This window comes from Buceros rhinoceros, unplaced genomic scaffold (assembly GCF_000710305.1).
Source record: "Buceros rhinoceros silvestris isolate BGI_N320 unplaced genomic scaffold, ASM71030v1 scaffold4989, whole genome shotgun sequence".
NCBI lineage: Eukaryota > Metazoa > Chordata > Aves > Bucerotiformes > Bucerotidae > Buceros > Buceros rhinoceros.
In genome coordinates, this window is record NW_010431952.1 from 548 (window position 1) to 18,348 (window position 17,801).

The 17,801-nt window shown below is 46.4% G+C and overlaps 1 protein-coding gene across 1 annotated transcript; it reads right to left on the reverse strand.

Moving 5' to 3' along the window:
• Positions 1–2,374: 2,374 nt before the first annotated feature.
• On the reverse strand, positions 2,375–15,752 carry ZNF512 (zinc finger protein 512). Its single transcript, XM_010143580.1, has 12 exons — positions 15,551–15,752; positions 13,172–13,261; positions 10,501–10,584; positions 9,082–9,206; positions 8,612–8,698; positions 7,276–7,374; positions 6,720–6,887; positions 5,881–6,075; positions 5,126–5,227; positions 3,775–3,837; positions 3,223–3,321; positions 2,375–2,764 (listed from the first exon to the last, which is right to left on the reverse strand). Exons 1-12 carry the CDS (start codon positions 15,594–15,596, stop codon positions 2,465–2,467), a joined length of 1,458 nt encoding a protein of 485 aa, XP_010141882.1. The 5' UTR covers positions 15,597–15,752; the 3' UTR covers positions 2,375–2,464.
• Between the last annotated feature and the right edge of the window lie 2,049 nt (positions 15,753–17,801).

Sequence of the window (17,801 nt, forward strand, 5' to 3'; positions counted from 1 at the left end):
ATGGACCTGCTGGAGCGGGGCCAGAGGAGGCCACAGGAATGACCCGAGGGTGGAACCCCTCTGCTGGGAGCACAGGGGGGAGAGTTGGGGGTGTTCAGCCTGGAGCTCTGGCTTAGTGCAGCCTTTCAGTGCTTCAAGGGGCCTCTGAGAAAGAGAGATTGTTTACCAAGGCCTGTAGTTTCACAACAAGGGACAACGGTTTTAAATTGAAAGAGGTAGAGGTTCAGATTGGACATAAGGAAGAAAAGTTTTGATGGGGGTGGTGAGACACTGAACACACTGCCCAGAGAAGCTGTGGATGCCCCATCCCTGGAAGTATTCAAGGCCAGGCTGGATGGTGCTCTGAGTAACCTGGTCTGGTGAAAAATGTCCCTGCCTGTGGCAAGAGAGGTGCACTAGATGGTCTTTGAAGGTCCCTTCCAGCCCCAACCATTCCATGATTCTGTAGGGTAGAATTTTGACCTGAATTTGCAAAACGAACTCAGGCCAACAGAACTCTTCAAGAATGGGTCCAGCAGTAGAGTCAGGGGTGCAGGGTAGAGCAATTAGCTGGTTTTCTGTTATTCATAGCCCCCATCAAACACCTTGCGCAAGGCTAAACTGTCCTATGCCCTCAGAGCAGTGGAGCGCCCTCGGATGCCCCACCTACAGCAGGATACAGGAGCTCCTGAGCAGCATGGACTGTGCTGGTGCAGCAGTGCCACCTCTTACCAGCATGAGCCAATCCAGCAAAGACCCTGGATCATGATTTTTCTCCACATGCCACATTACGTGGGGGAATATCTTGATGTAACTCTACAAAATCCCAGTGGTCACAAGTACCCCTGTCTAGAGCACAGGTGTGGTTAGTAACTTGTGACATCAGTGACATCAGACAGGAGTCTAGACTGAAATTCACCACAGAAAAGCTCCTTTAATTCATGGGTTTATGGCGTTGTCCGTCTCTTGGGTGGTCACATGTGGTGGAAGCACAGCTGTGTGGAGCACTGAGGAGAAACAGTGCCCACAGCTACCAGCACTGGAACACGCAGGACAGCCAGGACGGCAGGCGGGGGAGCAGTGCACAGGTGGGGACAGCACCCAGTGACTGCACAGGAACAGGCAGGAAACCATGACCTCACACTGGTGACACTTTGTTATCTTCTGATCTTGCCCCTCTTCCTGTAAACCCAACGTGCCCTGCACAGAGGCCACAGGCTTACAGTCAGTGCAGCACGGCGGCCACAGCAACAGCTGGCTCTGAAAGGCAGCATCATCTCAACGGAGCTCTGTGCTAATCCCCGTCAGACAGACTGTCCTCGGCTGCGTCTGCTTCCCTTCTCACGCCAGCGGTGGTCCTCAAGAACCCTCGGCCAGAGGCATGGCCTGCTCTCAGGCTAATGCGACTCTGCTAGTAGCAGCACGCACACATCAACCTGCCTGGTCACCGGGCACTGCAATGGCTTCCCTATGAATTCCAGCACCAGCAGCTTTGGTAGACAGTGAAAAGTCATGGGGAGGTAACACGGAGCCAGCTGCCAATTTTCTTGCCTGTAAAACTGCAAGGAAAAGGTCCAAGTTTTGCAGCTTGCTGGTACAGTGGCTCTTCGAATAACAGCAATTCTGGAGAACCCGTTCTCTGGCAGAATTGGACTGCCTGAGCTCCTACTTCCTACTCACTTCTATGACACCTGCTGCATTTCTGGAGCACAGGAAGAGTAGTTACTCCTTACTGGACCGGGAAGACGCTCTCCATACAATCAGTGCCTAGTGCTACAGAAGACAGATGCTGCAGGAATACTGGGCTCCTGGAGAGGGTAGTAACGATGTCCCATCGCTTCCAAGCAGACCAGAGCTCTTGTGCCACTTGTGCCAGCTCTTGTGTCTGGTGCTGAGCCTGAACATCGGTGTACACAGTAGAGACAGTGCCTTACGCATACACCAGGAAGGTGTTTGCTCTTCTGCAGCAGCCCAGCAGACAGGACAGCTACGGGGCAAGCGAAAGGCTTCATGTTCTGCACAGCGCTGCTTCATCTGTGTGCACACCGTGCGAGAAGGGATCCCCCCTTAAAGAGACCTAAACGCTGGGCTAGCTGGTCCCTTATGGGGAGAACCTCTAAAAAGGAACCCCGATCTCACCCATCAGAGGAAGATGACAAAACAGACAGCTGCTGGACTGGAAACCAGTAAGCAAGCAACTACTGTGACCCAGACTGGGACTATAACCAGAGCAGGAACTACGCTGGGTGCACTGCTAGCGCCACTGTCCAAGGAACTGCACCAGGAGAGGCAGCCTCTGCACCACAGCGCTGGTCTGGAGTCTCTCACAACTGACCAGAGTCAACAGTCTCAAAATCAAGGTCACCAAGTAGTAAGGAGTCACAGTCCCAAAGACATTCAGTTGCTTATATTAGTGCTGTGGGTTATGGGCCTGACAGAAAAAACAGAAAAGCTTTAGGATTACTCCTTCTCTTCTTCTAGGGGTTTACTTACGGCCTCGCTTGCGGTTGGTTTTTGGAAATTCGGCTCTCTGTGCAACTTGGGGCTCCCCCTCCTCACTGCTTGCACTCTCATTGTCCACCCGCTGCGGATGACCACTCTTACTTCTCCTCATTTTTTCAGCTCCAGCAGTGGGAATCTTCTTGGCAGCCAGGGTCCCAGTTCTCCTCTTCTTGCTCCGGGTCAAAGGACGTTTCTTCCGTTGCTTCCTCTGCTCTTCTCTTTGGCGGATTTTCATTAGCTTCTCAAAGCTTTTGGTGGTAGTTGTGTTCATATCAAACCAGTCCTGGAGGATTTAGAAGACAACAGGTTGGTACTGATGGTGGAAATATCATACGAAGCCTATCAGGGCTTGTAACAAAGCTGCCTTGTGGGACAAGGGTTTCCTGAAATGTGAGATCTGGAAAGGCGGCTGCCTACAAAGCTCTGTTCTTCGATGTTCCTCCTCAGGTGTCATTCTCTCTCAGAGGACTCAGATTTGATTTGGCTAAAGCATGGAAAATGCTGAAGAACTGAACAGCAGCAGCTTAGGACAAGACATGTGACAGAACACAGCACATGCTCCCCAGACCAATACATAAGACCAGCTACATTTAACCTGTTAAATCAAAGACTACTCAAGTCTAGGACCCTGTTCCCAACAGTGAGCAAGGAAAACAGGGCAAGCAAGACAAGTCCTTCCCAAGACATCCATCCCACCTCCAATAGCCTGAGGTTTGAGGACTCCCATTTGGCCTGCCTTACCTCAGCGTGCACGGAGTTGATGTGGTACTTGACCCCGCTCTCTGAAATGAACTCCTTCTCACACAGCAGGCACTTGTATTTACCGCCCACAAAGTCTCCCTGACATCAAAACAAAAAAATCTATCACCAACTGCTGCCCTGAAGGCTGATACCCCCCCATCTCTTGTGTTTGACTCTTGCTCAGATATAACCCGGCAAGAAGCAGCAGAAACTCTTATTCATACCTGACAATGCTTTAGCTACAGGAGCTCTGGCATTACTGACCACAAAGCACAGGACTGCTCTGTGAGATCTTACCAGGTCTCCAGCACCGTGCGTGTGAAAAACACTCTTGTAGCTGTGAGTCTACAGGCAGGACTGCAGGTTTTCTAAAGGCCAGGCCTTAAGCAGAGTTTGCAATGGCAGCCCCATCAGCACATAGGGAAGCACTCGAACTGTGAGCAACTCAGATCAGCAGCCAGCAGGACAACAGCCTGAACAAGGAGGTGTCTGAGAGCCAGGGACAGCCAGGCTATTGGTATAAAAGACAGGGAGTACAGGAAGGCGACTAACCAAGGTACACGTGCCGAGGTGAGACTTAAGTCCTGAGACACTGCCATATACAGATTCACAACCCTGAAACAGCAAAAAAAGCGCATGTCAGCAAAACTCTAGTAGAAGAAAGTCTTACTCTCTGGAAGACAATTCCAAAAGGGGTAAGAGAGGTAGAGGGAGGCAGATACCAAATCCTACAAAGCCAGAAAGCTGATGGTAAAAAGACCATTAGAAGAGACTTAAGTTTTCAGTAATTTAAATACTTCCAGTTTCTGAGCACATTCAGACACCATAAAGAGACTCCTGTCACAATTACGTTCAGCTGCTATCAAAAGCCTGAGTAAAACAGCAGTTTGCATTTCATCTAAAGTGCAGCAGAGTCTGATCTCAAACAAAGCACAGGGACATCCCATCTCTCCTGCCCTGTGTCCAGTGGCACAGAGCAGAAGTACTGCATCCAACAACAACAGTTCCAGTTAAAGGGCAGCTTTATATGAGGAGCTTTAGGCATCAGTCTCAGCAGACCAGATCATGCTCAAACAACAGCCCGGACCCTAAAACAGGAGGTTGGTGCAAGTCATGCTTCTGGGATCCTGGTCGGTGAGACAGGACAGCTGCTTTCAGGGGACAGCTCTATAGACAACATCGCATTGCTACTCTTACATGGGGAAATGACACAAGACTGAACATCAGGGAGAGAGTGCTGGGGGTGGGGTGGGCCAGGGGAAGGCATCACCTCTACACCAAACGCAGGTGAAAGCCACCACTGACCCATGGCTATCCAACAGCATACACCACTTGCATCACATTTACCACCATTTCCACCAACGGGGCCATTTCTTTTCACTGGATCTGACTGGTGACTAATGCGTGGGACAGTAAGAATCTAAGTCACGTGCATAAGCATTCCTAGACCAGGACAACAGTGCTGTGCGTGAGGCTTCTGCAGCCCATTTCCAGCTTTCAGAAGAAAACTTAAGTGCTGTGTCACACAAAGTCTCTGTACTCTGACATTCCCATCTCTACTCCTCCCTTCCAGAACTAGATTACTACTCCTGTTAGGCAGGCAGGGCCCATCATTTTCCACTGCTCAAACCTGCACATGGAGCAGCTCTCGCTCAATGCAAAAGCTGTACCAGACTGATGCCGAGTTACTGGCTCTGAAGTGGACAAACACATCCCCAGAGAGATCATCCCTGGGGTGACAGTCCAAACAGGATCTTGGTTACCCACCAACCTTCTTACAGAGATGGAGCAGAACTTTACTCCCACAGAGAGAGAAACTGCACTTTGGAGGATGTGGAAAGCTGCTGGCTCATACAGACCCAAAATCTGCCCCTTTGAGGCTTCGGAAACACTTCAGGATTACCTGATTTGGGCAGTGGACTCTCCGGTACATCTTTATCTCCGTTTTCCATTTGCACAGCACGTCTTGACTAAACGTGGGCAGTCCAGGACGAGTGTATTTCAGCTGAGATAAAGAGATGGAATTGAAAGCTAGAAGAAATGTTGGCTGCACTCATGGCCAAGCATGTGCCTTTCTCTCCCAGTCTGTGAGACATAAGTGCTCTTTCTTCTCCTACTCTAACAGCCAAACTCTCAACAACCAATCTTTTCCTGTCTCACCAACTTTCTACAAACATAACTGAATCTGGAAAACCCTCACAACACCAGAATCCAAAACTTAATTCCTCTAAATGTTCTTAACCCTTTAAAATTATAAATTATCCTTTTCCCTTGGGTTTCCCTTATAGCCCAGAAGATGCTCCTGGGAACTCTGAAGCCTGAAAAACTATGAGGCATCACTGCATGGCACCAGTGATCTGCAGCCTGACTTGTGAGCAACATATTGTCTATAACTGCCTTCGTTCCTTGTGCCCACTGGAAATTACAGCAATAGCCTGCCTGGATAAAATACATATACCACAGCAACTGCTGCTGCAGCAACACTGTAATCTCAGATCAGAGAGAGCAAAAGCCGATCCCTCCCACAAGATAGTACTTTTTTGATATTGCATCCCACAGGCCACTAAACACTGGCAGCACTGGGTTAGATGCCAGTGCAAGACTTGTCTGATGTGAAGAAAGACTCCAACCCTATGTAACATCTTCAAGGCCTTGTACCTTCCGGTCATCTGGAATCAAGTCCTGCAGGACTTTTCTCTTGGGCCATTCTTTGGCCAGCTCTTCTCCAGCTAGCTCATGGAGATAGTAAATTGCCACCTTTGCAGATCTCCTCTGAACTCTGCCTGTGTTGTTTGGCTCCTGTTTTATTTCCTTCAGGCTCTCTGTTCTTCTCTCCTCATGGAGGAAAGTGACCTGCAATGAAGGCCAAAAAAGCTAAGCCTCCTTCACTAGTTTCTATTTCAGTTACATGAAATACTGTGAATAAATATTCTGCCAGATCCCTCATAAAAATGCTGCTGCAGCTGTGTTTCACTGTCACAGACATAGGACAGAAGTTCCTCTTACTCGGGGGGGTCACAGCAGAAAGGCTCAAGCAGACGGTTTCACGCAGCCGCTGGTTTTGAAAGGAATCACATCATTTGCTGTAAAACCCTCCCGGACAACAGGCACAGCACTGCCTGTTCTGCTCCAATGTCGAGTCTTTTAAGGGCAAAGAAAAGCATCTCACAAGTTATACGTTTTAGCATCATTCTTCCTTGGAGCAAAAATCAGGCTGGGGAAAGTTTACTGCTGCCATGGTGATTTACCACTAAAACCGTCATCCTAGTCACAGAACAGCAACAGCTACTGCTGCTAGAAGGAAAGTATCAAGGACAACATACTCCAGAGAGACAGAAAAATGCAAAGATTTGCTATCCCTAATTACTCACCCAAGCAGCAGACAGGTGACCTGCAAGTGTCTCATCTGACTGGCAGAAGTACCCCCACACTGTCCTAGTAACTATAGCACTTACCGGCACTACTACCAGTAACTACCTGGTAACTACTGCACTTACCGGCCCATGTTTGGATCGGAGGTGGTAGACAAGCCCTGCCTTTGATCTGTATGCTTTTCCACAGTGATGACACTTCAGCGCCATCTTCTCCAGCTCAGAAGCAGCCTTCCCACATTTTTTAACATGATAGAGGTATCCCATTATGCTGGTGAAGCTGCCTGTGCAGCCCTGTCAATGCAGAAGAAACATGGACGGAAGAATAATGCTCTCCAGGTGATCACAAGACCGCTGATCACAGTTTGCTGGAACAGGTTGCCCAGAGAAGTTGCGCATGCCCCATCCTTGGAAACGTTCCAGGTCAGGTTGGACAGGGCTCTAAGCAACCACATCTAGTTGAAGATGTCCCCGTTCATTGCAAGGGGGTTGGACTAAAAGACCTTTAAAGGTCCCTTCTGGCTGAAACCTTTCCATCATTCCATGATACTCTGTCTTAAAAGCACAGCTCAGATCTTGAAACAAATCCAGCTTTGGCCACCACTAAAGCATACCCAGCAAAACTCATCATGTTTTACTTTGGTGCATCTGCTGTCATGTAACTCAGCACAACGCAGCTTACCTCCCTTGTGCACTTTAGTTTTCCCATGCGCTTCAAAACCTTCCGAAGGCGATCTCGCTCAAGCTGCTCATCCAGTTCTCCTCCTTCCTTCACAACTGGCTAAAGCACAGCAGAAAGATGCAAGAAAAACACAGGATGCTCAGCATTTACAGCTCTTCTCATGAGGAATTCACCACTCAATGCATCACTGAAGGAAAGCTTCTAAAAGAATTAAATCTCTGTGACTTATGAGTTTACAGTGTATCTAATCCAAATGATCTCTCTCTGTATCCCAGAACAGATGTATTATCTTTAAAAGGAGGAAACTGCTTGAAAACCAGTTTGCAGGTAAGAGTTCTAGCATTTAGATAGCTATGAACAAAAACCCTGAAAAAAATGGTCCCAAACTATAGCTGCTGGGAAGGACAAGGGTATGTGTTCCCATAAATACTCTTTACCCTCTTTGCCTGTGGAAAGTACTCACTCATCTCTGTCAGTCATCTTTAACATTTACTGGTCCTACCAGTTCCACTTAGACTAAGTTGAAACTAAGCAGACTAACTGCCTGTCATGGTCATTCATCTATGCTAAACTACAGCTCGGTTCTCTATTCTCTCTCTGAGGCTCACTGTATATTAGTTCCTATGCTACCTTATAATAATGTTACACCTTGACTGAATAAAAAGTTAGAACTGAGTGACAATCCTGTTCCTCAGGCCCAGAACATGATCCCGGCCTATTTCATTTACTAGTACAGCTCTAGGTTCAGAAACCAGGGTACCGGGAACTAGGTAAAAAATGACAGTAACAAATTATCTAAACCTTACGCAAACTTCCAAATGACCTTTTCAGAAGTTCTAATTCTTCCCAGCTACAACAGGAGACATTGCCCTCTCTAAAGTAATAGCAGAGAGGAAAAGCAGAGTGCAGCATTAGTATCTTTGCAGTAAATAGAGACAAGAACTAAACTGCTTCTGCTTTTTTACCTTTGAAATTGTAAAGAACTGAAATCTAGTTTGCTCTGGACGTACAAAAACTCCTGCTTTCTAGCAAAGCAGATTGCAGCCTAATGAGCAATAATTTTTCTTCTGGCTGAGAATGCCTTCTAAATGTGACATGTAACCACCTGAAAGGAAACCCACACCCTCTTTCGAGGATGTAGCACGCCTACCATGTCTAGTAACATTCTACTGTTTTCTCAGATGTCAAACCTCACAGGAAAAATAACAGGTAGGTAAGATTTGAACAGCTACAGCATTTTGAAAACCACACTGTGTTCTGCTCCTGAGTGCACCAGGGAAGGAACAAAAGGATTGTCTGGCCTGTAGGATTTTTAGATGCACAGCAGTCGCGTTACCTGATTGTTATGGTCTGCCATGACATGGTATTTCATCCCCGCTAAAGACTTCAGCTGCTTCCCGCAGTAATGACATGTGAACATTTCCTAGAAATAAACAAGGACATGGTGCACAGAACTGTAAATCAACCAAAGCAGAAGGAAACTCTTCGGGGGAAAGGAGCAGGACAGCAGAACATTTTATCTGGGCCTGGTAACTGCCCGTTAAGAACAGAAGAGATCTTATGGAGCCTAAAGGTTAGGGCAACAAGGAAATAGCCGTACCTTTGTTCACTGCCCCAAACCTCCAGCAAAAGGCTAAACAAGAAGCACCAAGCGCAGTCTCCTACAGGTGTACAGTGGACTCTTGCTTAGAGACATGATGATGAGATGAAACTGGGTTTAAATGCAACATGGAACAGTGTGCAGGCATTTCTGTCAGTAAACTGCACAGGAGTAAAGAAAATATTGCTCATCTCTCATGTTCTTACCTGCCTGCAATTTAACATATGTTTCTTCAGTCCTTCCACAGTCTTCCTGACTACAGCCCGGCATGTTGGACAGGTAACTCGGCCTTTGTCCTGGATTTCCAAAGACCATTGCTCTTCCATGCTACCTGTCAGAACAAAAAGGTTTGGGACAGAACTGCAAACTCAATACCTTTTTTTTCCCTTCAACATGCACAATGAATCCTACAAGGACACAGGGTACATGCTACCAAACTCAGGTCCAGCTACACCAACAGGTTTAGCTCATGTGCAGCTTCAAATGTTGACGTGACAAGGCACACATCACTCCTTTGGGGAGGTCATTTTATAAAAACTCTTTAATCTTACCATCTCCTTGTGAGGAGTGTTATTCTACTCGTTCAGCAGAGATTTTTTCTTCCTTCATTTTTATTGCACAAATACTTTACCACACAGAGTAAACTTTGCTTTTGGCAAAAGGATTTTCATAATAGAAGTAGTCACAGATGTGACTGAACAGCTTCAGACAAAAGTCCACCGTTCGGTTTTCCTAACCAAATCTTTACAACTCCACTCATGCTAGCCAGCAACTTCGGTACTGAAAGTGAACAGAGCCGCACCACCACAGAGCTGCCCAGTTGCCCAGCAGCTAGGGAGAAGCACCCTGTGGCAGGCTTTCCAGACCCTGGCCTCTTCTTGAGATGCCAAGCAAAAGCTTGACCTAATCCACAATGGCTACAGAACACTGAAATGGGTTCTGGGAAAGAAGTGGCTTAGTAGCCGCCTGCATCAATTCATATCATAAGAAGATCTAAAGGCTTTCCTCCTTGCCCAGTAATAGCAGGCAAGGGTTGGCCCTCCCCAAGCGGTTGGGAAAAAGTCTGTGAATCAAACCACACTTGGCAGAAAACTGGGATATTTAGCAAGTGCTGTGAGCTACTCACAAAGGCATTCCACTTGCCGAGACAAGGCTAATGTTATTTTCCTGGGATGGACTGCTTGGGTCTCTGGCTATGGGTTATCGTAGCTAGAAGAGGTGGCTAGAAGGGGTGATTTGGCAGCAACGACTACAGAGTTTTTCCTGCAAAAATATTCTGATGAGTAAAAAAGTATAAATATTTTAATGAGTTTTATAGCGAAACTATTTTAACAATTACTGCTCAGTTCAAAAAGCTATTCCCTCTTCACTGTTCCATTATGCAGTGGTAAAACCACACAGAACTACATGTAGGCAGCACACAGTCCCTCCACTCCTGCTCTGCAGTACTGACCCAGTGCCAAAAGGACAGCAGCCAGTTCTTCCTCATCAGCAGTGAAGTGAATGAGAGAATGGAAACACCAGCCGCACCACAAACATCGCTGTTGCTCAGATTCAATCCTAGAATCACATCTGCCTTTTAGCTTCTTTATAAATAATTCCGAGCAACTGCTGCCGCTTCTTACCTGTGCCATAGCTTTCTGGTTCTTTCTGAACACGGTGGCCCTTTGTTTTGGAGTTGTGTTGTGTTCCAGCTTGCTGTTTTTTTCCTGTTTTAAGACAAACCAGACAGACCAGAAGACTTAATTTTGTGAGCCTTGTTACAAACAAGCAGAGGTTTTTTGCTAGGAGGCTGCTATTTTGTCTGCTGTCTCAAAGCTACTCACTCAGAAATGTTCACTGCGTTTTTTGTTGACGTTTTTACAAAGGAATTTCAAGATTATGTTCCCTGCTCCCCTTCAAAACCCACAGCTATTTACAGCTGCAGGCTTCAGCCTCATCCTGGTATCCGTAAAATGTATGGTTGTTCACATGGGGGACGGGAACTTCACACTGAAACACCCTCTGAGCACAGCATGGCTGAGCCAATCTAATAACTTGAAGATAACCAAACGGACAGTCCCATTCCTCTGCTTGCTTCTGTTCTCTTTAGACTAAACAACTCTTACCATTTTTTTCCCACAGGTTATGCCTTTTGCTGTCCTCTCCCTGTTCTCTCCAGTTGGCCAAACTGCAGTGCCCACTGCCCACACTGGCCAAGTCTGACCCTGTCTCAGAGCAAAAGAATTACTTCCCACATCTGACAGTTTACATTCTTGCTTTAACACCTCAGTGCAACATCTCCCTTTTTAGAAACGAGTATGACACTCCTAGTCCCTACTCCGCTTTTGACCTGGTACAAATCTCAGATCCTCTTCTGAAGAACTGGCACCTGGGAGGTTGTTCTTGGTCTTTCAGTTGTGTTAATATTACTTCCTAACTACAGTATCTTTAATTTTACACACCACCTTCTTGGCCACCTGGGCACACTGCTGGCTCCTCTTCAGGTGCCGCTGACCAACATTCCCAGCTCCTTTTCCCCAGGCAGTTTCCACCCACTCTTCCAGCCTGGAGTGTGGCAGAGGGTTGGTGTGACCCAAGGATTCAGCACTTGGCCTGGATGACCTTCATACCAGTGACCTCACCCTCTGTGGAGCCTCCTGACCCTCTACCAGATCCATACTCCCACCTAACTTGGTGTTGTCTGCACGTTACTGAGGGTGCCCTTGATCCCTTCGTCCAGATTGTTGATAAGGATGTTAAAGAGAACAGGCCTCAGTACTGAGGCTTGGAGGACACCACTTGTGACCGGCTGCCAACTGGATTGTACTCCAGTCACCACCACTCTGGGCCACTCTGCCATCCAGCCAGTTCTTTATCCAGTGAAGCATACACCCAACCAAGGCAGAGGCAGTCAGTTTACCCAGAAGAATGCTGTGGGAAAGTGTCAAAGGCTTCACTAAAGTCCAGGTAGACAATGACCACAGCTCCTCCCTCACCCACCACATGAATCACCTTGTCAGAGAAGGTGATCAGGTTAGTTAAGCAGGACCTGCCTTTCATAACCCCATGCTGACTGGGCCTGATCACCTGGTTGTCCTGTACATGCTGCGTGGTGGCATTCAAGATGATCTGCTCCATAACCTTTCCCAGCACTGAGGTCACACTGACAGGCCTGTGTTTCCCTGGACGCTCCTTCTAGCCCTTCTTGTAGATGGGCATTGCATTTGCTAACTATTGTATGTAGCCCCAAAGTTGCTTCCGAGGTTGCTCTTACACAGTAAAGTGGAGCTAGTTTTCAGTTTGGTAGGCATAAATGCTGAGGGACGGCGGCATGGTGGAGAGCTCTTCCAGATCCTCCTTCCAGCCTTTCTTGTGGATGGGCGTCACATTTGCCAATCTCCAGCCAACTAGGACCTACCTGGTTACCCAGGACTGCTGGTACACGACTGGGTATGGCACGTTTGTTTACGTGCTCTAAAATTCATCCTCCTTCTTTTGAGTGTAAGGCTTCCTTGCTCCAGACTTTCCCTCTGGTCTCAGATGCCTGGGCCTCCTAAGGATTCCTTTAACTGATAAAGACTGAGGCAGAGGAAGCACTGAGTACTTTTCACTGAGCCTTTTCCACGCCCTTTGTCAGCAGTTCCCCCGCCTTGTTCAGGAGTGCACTCACGCTTTCCCTCGTCTTCCCTTTGCTGTTCATGCACTCGTAGAATCCTTTCTTGTTGCCTTTCACACTCCTTCTCAGATTCAGCTTCAGGCTGGCCTTGGCTTTCCCAACCACATCCTCACAAGACTGCACAGCAAATGTATTCTTCTGTGTCACCTGCTCCCACTTTCACCACTAGTACACTTCCTTTTGCACCTACCCACTGATTAACAACCCTCTCAAGGTGTGGAAGACCTATGATGTCAAGCATATCCTCTCTCTGTCTCCGTGGTAAAAGAAAATTAAAGTGGTTGGATTTGATTTCTCCTTAACAAACCCATATTGCTGTTATCACTTACTCACTAATCTCCAGACGTTTACAAGTGATTTGCCTGATTATCTACTCCAGAATCTTCCGGGAAACTGAAATGAAGCAGGCTAGCCTATACTTGCCCAACTTCCTTTCCTCCCTCCCTTCGTTGGCCTTCTGAGACTGAAATTCGAACAATCATCTCCCACTGTAAACTGAAACTAGTCAACAGTCTCCTAGAACAAAACAGCCAGAATCAGAGATAGAGTTGGAAGATGGCGAGGATTGTATCTGGGCAGAGAGGAAGTCTGAAGTACCTGGAGGCTTGTAGTTAGGAATTACATGTTGTTTGTATTACCTGAAATCTTCTGCTTCTTCTTGGGAGTGTCTTTAAGATCCTCATCTTCCTCTTGCTCCGATTTCCTCTTGCCTTCCAGCAGAACTTCTCCTGCTAATGAGCAAGAACAGAAATGCTTCAGTCTCGTTATTCAGTCTGGGAAACAGCTTTCAGTCTGCTGCTGCCTCAGTTTGTCCTTGTATTCAATACTTTAAAAAGTAGTTGCTGTAAGGCAGCTGGACACCAGTGACCTTCACATGGCCTTTAACTCAGCAATATTCAGGCACTCCACAGACTGCTACCCTCTGACACAGGAGATATGGAGGAGACAGTGCCACAGCACAGTCAGGGAAAATCACACTCCTCAAGAAGAGCTTGGCTGTGTCAGAGAAAACTCGTCCACACACACACACAAAAAGAAGCATAGAGAAACAGCGGCAGGTTGTTTCCAACCCAGGTAACATCGTGCCTTCCCTCACCGTGTTCAAAGGCTTATCTCCACGAACACTGGGAAGTACAAAAGCCCAAAGGCAGGCAGAGGAATGTGGGGATAGCTGGTGATGTATCATCAGCTGAAGGTCACGATGTCATGGATCTGGTGAGCCATAAGCCGTGGGATTTGTGAACACCTGCAGAAAACATGGCAAAACTACCACCAAGTGCTAGGAACCGTTGCAAATAACAGTGAATGTTTTGGGCTAGACTGGCTTGGGAAACAAGGGAGCGCAACTGCACAAATAAGATAATAGGGTCTTGGTTTTTAGGCTTGTTAGAAACATGCTAGGACTTGTCACCAGGTGGAAAATTACTGCTTCTGGGATAGAGGGTATATAAGGTTTGCTGTGCCACCAATAAAGGTCCTTGATCGCCAAATCTCTGTCCGTTGACTTCTTGCCTTGGGACCCATGATCGTCGGCTGAAGGCCATGCTTTTTTAATACGCCACAGAGGAACACAAAGAACGGACTCAAAGAAAGAGATGTCTTCCTCCCAGCTCTGTCCCAGGAGACCCACCAGGATGAGTCAATGGGAACCGCTCCCTGGAGCACCTTTTGGAAGAGGGAAGTGGGGGAGCCGTGAGAAGGGAGCATGGTGTTAATGCCTGGGATTAGGGAGCACGGTGTTAATGCCTGGGGTTATGTGACACATGGGATGCTAGCAAAGAACTCAAGATTACACAAGACAGAGGTGTTCAGGAGTGGTGTCAAAGGAAGGGAAAGGAAGAGGATTAGCTCATTTGGGAGGGATCAAGTGTAGGAAAAAGGATGTGCAAGAGGATAAAAAGAGCCACTTGTCTGTAAAACGGTGGTTGGCCAATATACAAGTCTGGCCATGCCTGACACCAAATCAGAGGGACCAGGGGAGAGTATTGTCTGTAAGGAGGTCTACACCAGCAATTGGCACGACTCTGTGGACCTCAGAGGGCAAGTATGGCCATGTACCAGCCCCTGGGGAGACTGCGATCCAAAGGCCAGATACTGAATGGACGTGTGTGCTGACACAAGCCTATGCACACGTATAGATGTACTTCTTTTATATATACTTTCATATGTGCTTCTTTTCTCTCACTAACACATCTTCATCCTGATCAGCCAGAGAGGGAAACAGGCTGGAGGCCGCTGGTGCTGTTGGTGAGAGTGCTGAGCACAGCTCTTGGTGGCTAGCTATGTATGCCTGTAGCACAGGTGTGGTTATACCTACGGGAACACACCCTTAGTCTCACAGGCGGTTGGACCTGGGGGTGTGGAACTACAGCAACATCACTTCTATCAAGCTGCCAGATTTGGCTCTCCCCACAACAGGATGGAAATAGAGATGAGAAGGAAGTGCATTAACAAAGAGCAAAGTTTTGTCTCTCTGCCTCACAAGAAGTTTGGAAAACAGCTCCTAGGCCAAGAAATGTTTCTACAACATCATTAGACCCAAATCACTCCAAAACAGAAAACTGTGACAGAAGTGAGAGAATAAAAGAAATAAAAGCATCTTAAAAAAATGTAATACTCTACCAACCACAAGAACCATGTCTAATCCAGAACACTGCTGAGTGGTTCCCTTTTCTACACCTTCAGTGCTGTTTGTTCTATTTTTAAAGCTCTCAAAGTGCATTTCTGATACAACTGGCAGAACCCTTACACCTTTTATCTCATTTACAGATAAAACCGAGTTCAGTCACAGAATCAGTGATTTTAATAGACAGGTCACTCAACAGGAACTGTGTAACATCAGAGAATTTTGTCTGTGTTTCTGCGGTGGAGGAAGTTTATTTCTCCTAACACATAAGCATTGTTACCAAGCTTGTAATTGGTGGCTGAACTGCAGCAAGTCTTTCAGAAGTCATCAAATCTCTCATGAAAGAAGAGAGAGAAAACCAGTTTTCCATTGAGCCAAGAGCAATAAGTACCTTTTTTCTCTGGACATTTATTAGTGCTGTTTTTCACTCCTCTCATTTCCAACCAGTAAGCAGGCCTGCGAATGGTCCGCTTGCTTCTGGACTCTGCACTTCCGTTCACTCGACCCTTCGGTGAGGCAGAAGAAATGCTGCTGACTGTCTCATCATAGTTACTGTTCAGTCCTAGGATAGTTGATTCCACCTCCTCAAATTGCTTAGATCTGAAAAACATCCAGTTGAAATCCTGTATAGAAGTGTACACACACAACCACCATAACTGGACAGACAACATCCTTTCCATCTTCCCGAGTACTCTAAAAATTAATCTCTCAGTTCATTGAATCTCCTGAGCTTTGTGAACTGAAAAGTGCCAGCAAGGTAAAAGATCCTAATGTTATTTTTCAGCACATCTTTTAGAGAATCTTTTGGACATTAGAAAGCCACTCGAGAGGAACAGAAACAAAAACCTCCAGTGAAGAAGCAGGCACGAGTTAATCTCAGTTTAAAAATACACATTTATCTTTATGCAACCAATGTGGAATGTAAGAATTCTGCTGCAGCCCATTAAAACAAAAGAGACCTTTCCATCCCACTGAGGGCAAGATCTCCTCAGTATGTATTCCCAGAGTCAGAGCCCACACTACCGAGTTGAAAGACTTAATGCTGGTAAGAACTTTAACCAGTGAGGCCAGCTTTATCACATACCCCACAAATCATACTGCCTTGGGACTAATGTAGACCAGCCAGCAGCGCTGATTTTTCTTCCTAGAGATCAAAGGGAACTTGGCTCCTATTCTCAAATCTTTCTTACTGCCCTGAAATGCCTGGACATTTACACTACGGTACCTGGCAGCAAGATGAGGAGGTGTCTAAGAACCACAGAGGAGCTGTCCTCTGGGCAGTGTCATTAACGTCAGAGGAAAGAACAGAAACCAGAGACACTTTTTAACAGACCCCTTTGCTGCCACAACTCACAAACTGCAATGAGCAGATCTCTTAGATGTGCTCTCTCTGTGATGGCCACCCCAGCAATACTCTCCCACACCCGCAGCGGTGGAGCTCACGCTTGTACCACATCAATCCAGAAATCAGTAAGTGGGGGACACTGGTGGTACCAGCTCCCATCAGGATATACTACATGTGTAAGGAGGTACTGCAGAAGAATGGGGAGAGAAATTCTCAAATTAAAGCCTTTCAGTCGCAATCACACTCAAAATACATAGAATTTGGAACACCACTAGCTCTCGAAAATAAAATATTGACCTTCCCAGAGTTAAAGTCCTTTTAACAACGACTGAAAGCTAATACCACTTAAAGTGTCAGAAATGCACTTTTCCTACAAACCAACGATCAAAGTCAGTGAGACTCTCACCACACAAAGCAAAATCACTGCAAGTCTCAAAATTCAGAGTATTAGGTAAAGACCAGATACGGTTTTCCAATAGGAATCTCCATTTTTTTCTTGCCCTCAGTCAAACAAGACAAGAAACATTCACGTACTTTTTGCTTCCCAGAGACCTCTTCACCTTCTGCTGTCTGTGATGCCCAGGCCTGGTGTCCTAACAAAGCAGAACAATTCACATTAGTGGCACAATTTTTCTTCCTTTCACATGTTTCCTTTATCACCTGCACTTTGTGGATATGCATGCACCAGCCTCTGAGCAGGAAACCAGTATCTTCTGGAATCGAAAGAGGGATGAGCGCCCCACCCCCCCCTGCAAAACCAGTCATTGCGTTCGTTATCTCCAATCAGTTCAGTGGTATCCACTTTCTGCCTAGACTTTGTCACATGAGGACAAATATTTTAGATCCTAACTTAGTAGTTTTTACATAGTACTTATTTTTTCCTTAATGGAATAATTTTTGCATTTACCATGCCAAGAATGTTGTCTCTAGTCTCTTTTGCTCCCTCTTCTCATTCTTTATCTCAATCATACTCCATCTGCTGCCCAGATGTTCATTGTATCCACATTATAGAATTCTTCTTATTATTTAACATTTTTTGTCATTTATCGCTTCTTATGCTCCTATTAAGGTAATTTAACAGATGCCACCAACATTCCCAAATCAGTATAAACAACTCGTTTGCTGAACGCTGTTTCTGGCAGCGTGGACAATTATTTATTATCTTCTTCCAAATACTAATAATGACTCAATGTTGTTCTTCACTGGCAAAACCAGATCAAAAATCTTGGTTATACAGATTGGAAAACAAAAATCATTGTCCTCTAGAAGTATATGAAACACCCAAACCGTAGCTGAG

Excerpts from the sequence above, each read along its gene's own strand:
- ZNF512 (XM_010143580.1), bottom strand. The coding sequence starts at position 15,596 with ATGAGAGGAGTGAAAAACAGCACTAATAAATGTCCAGAGAAAAAAG. Across the intron at positions 13,262-15,550 it reads TAAATGTCCAGAGAAAAAAG|GAGAAGTTCTGCTGGAAGGC; the intron begins GTACTTATTGCT and ends GCTCATTAGCAG. Across the intron at positions 3,322-3,774 it reads ACCTCGGCACGTGTACCTTG|GGAGACTTTGTGGGCGGTAA; the intron begins GTTAGTCGCCTT and ends TTTTGATGTCAG.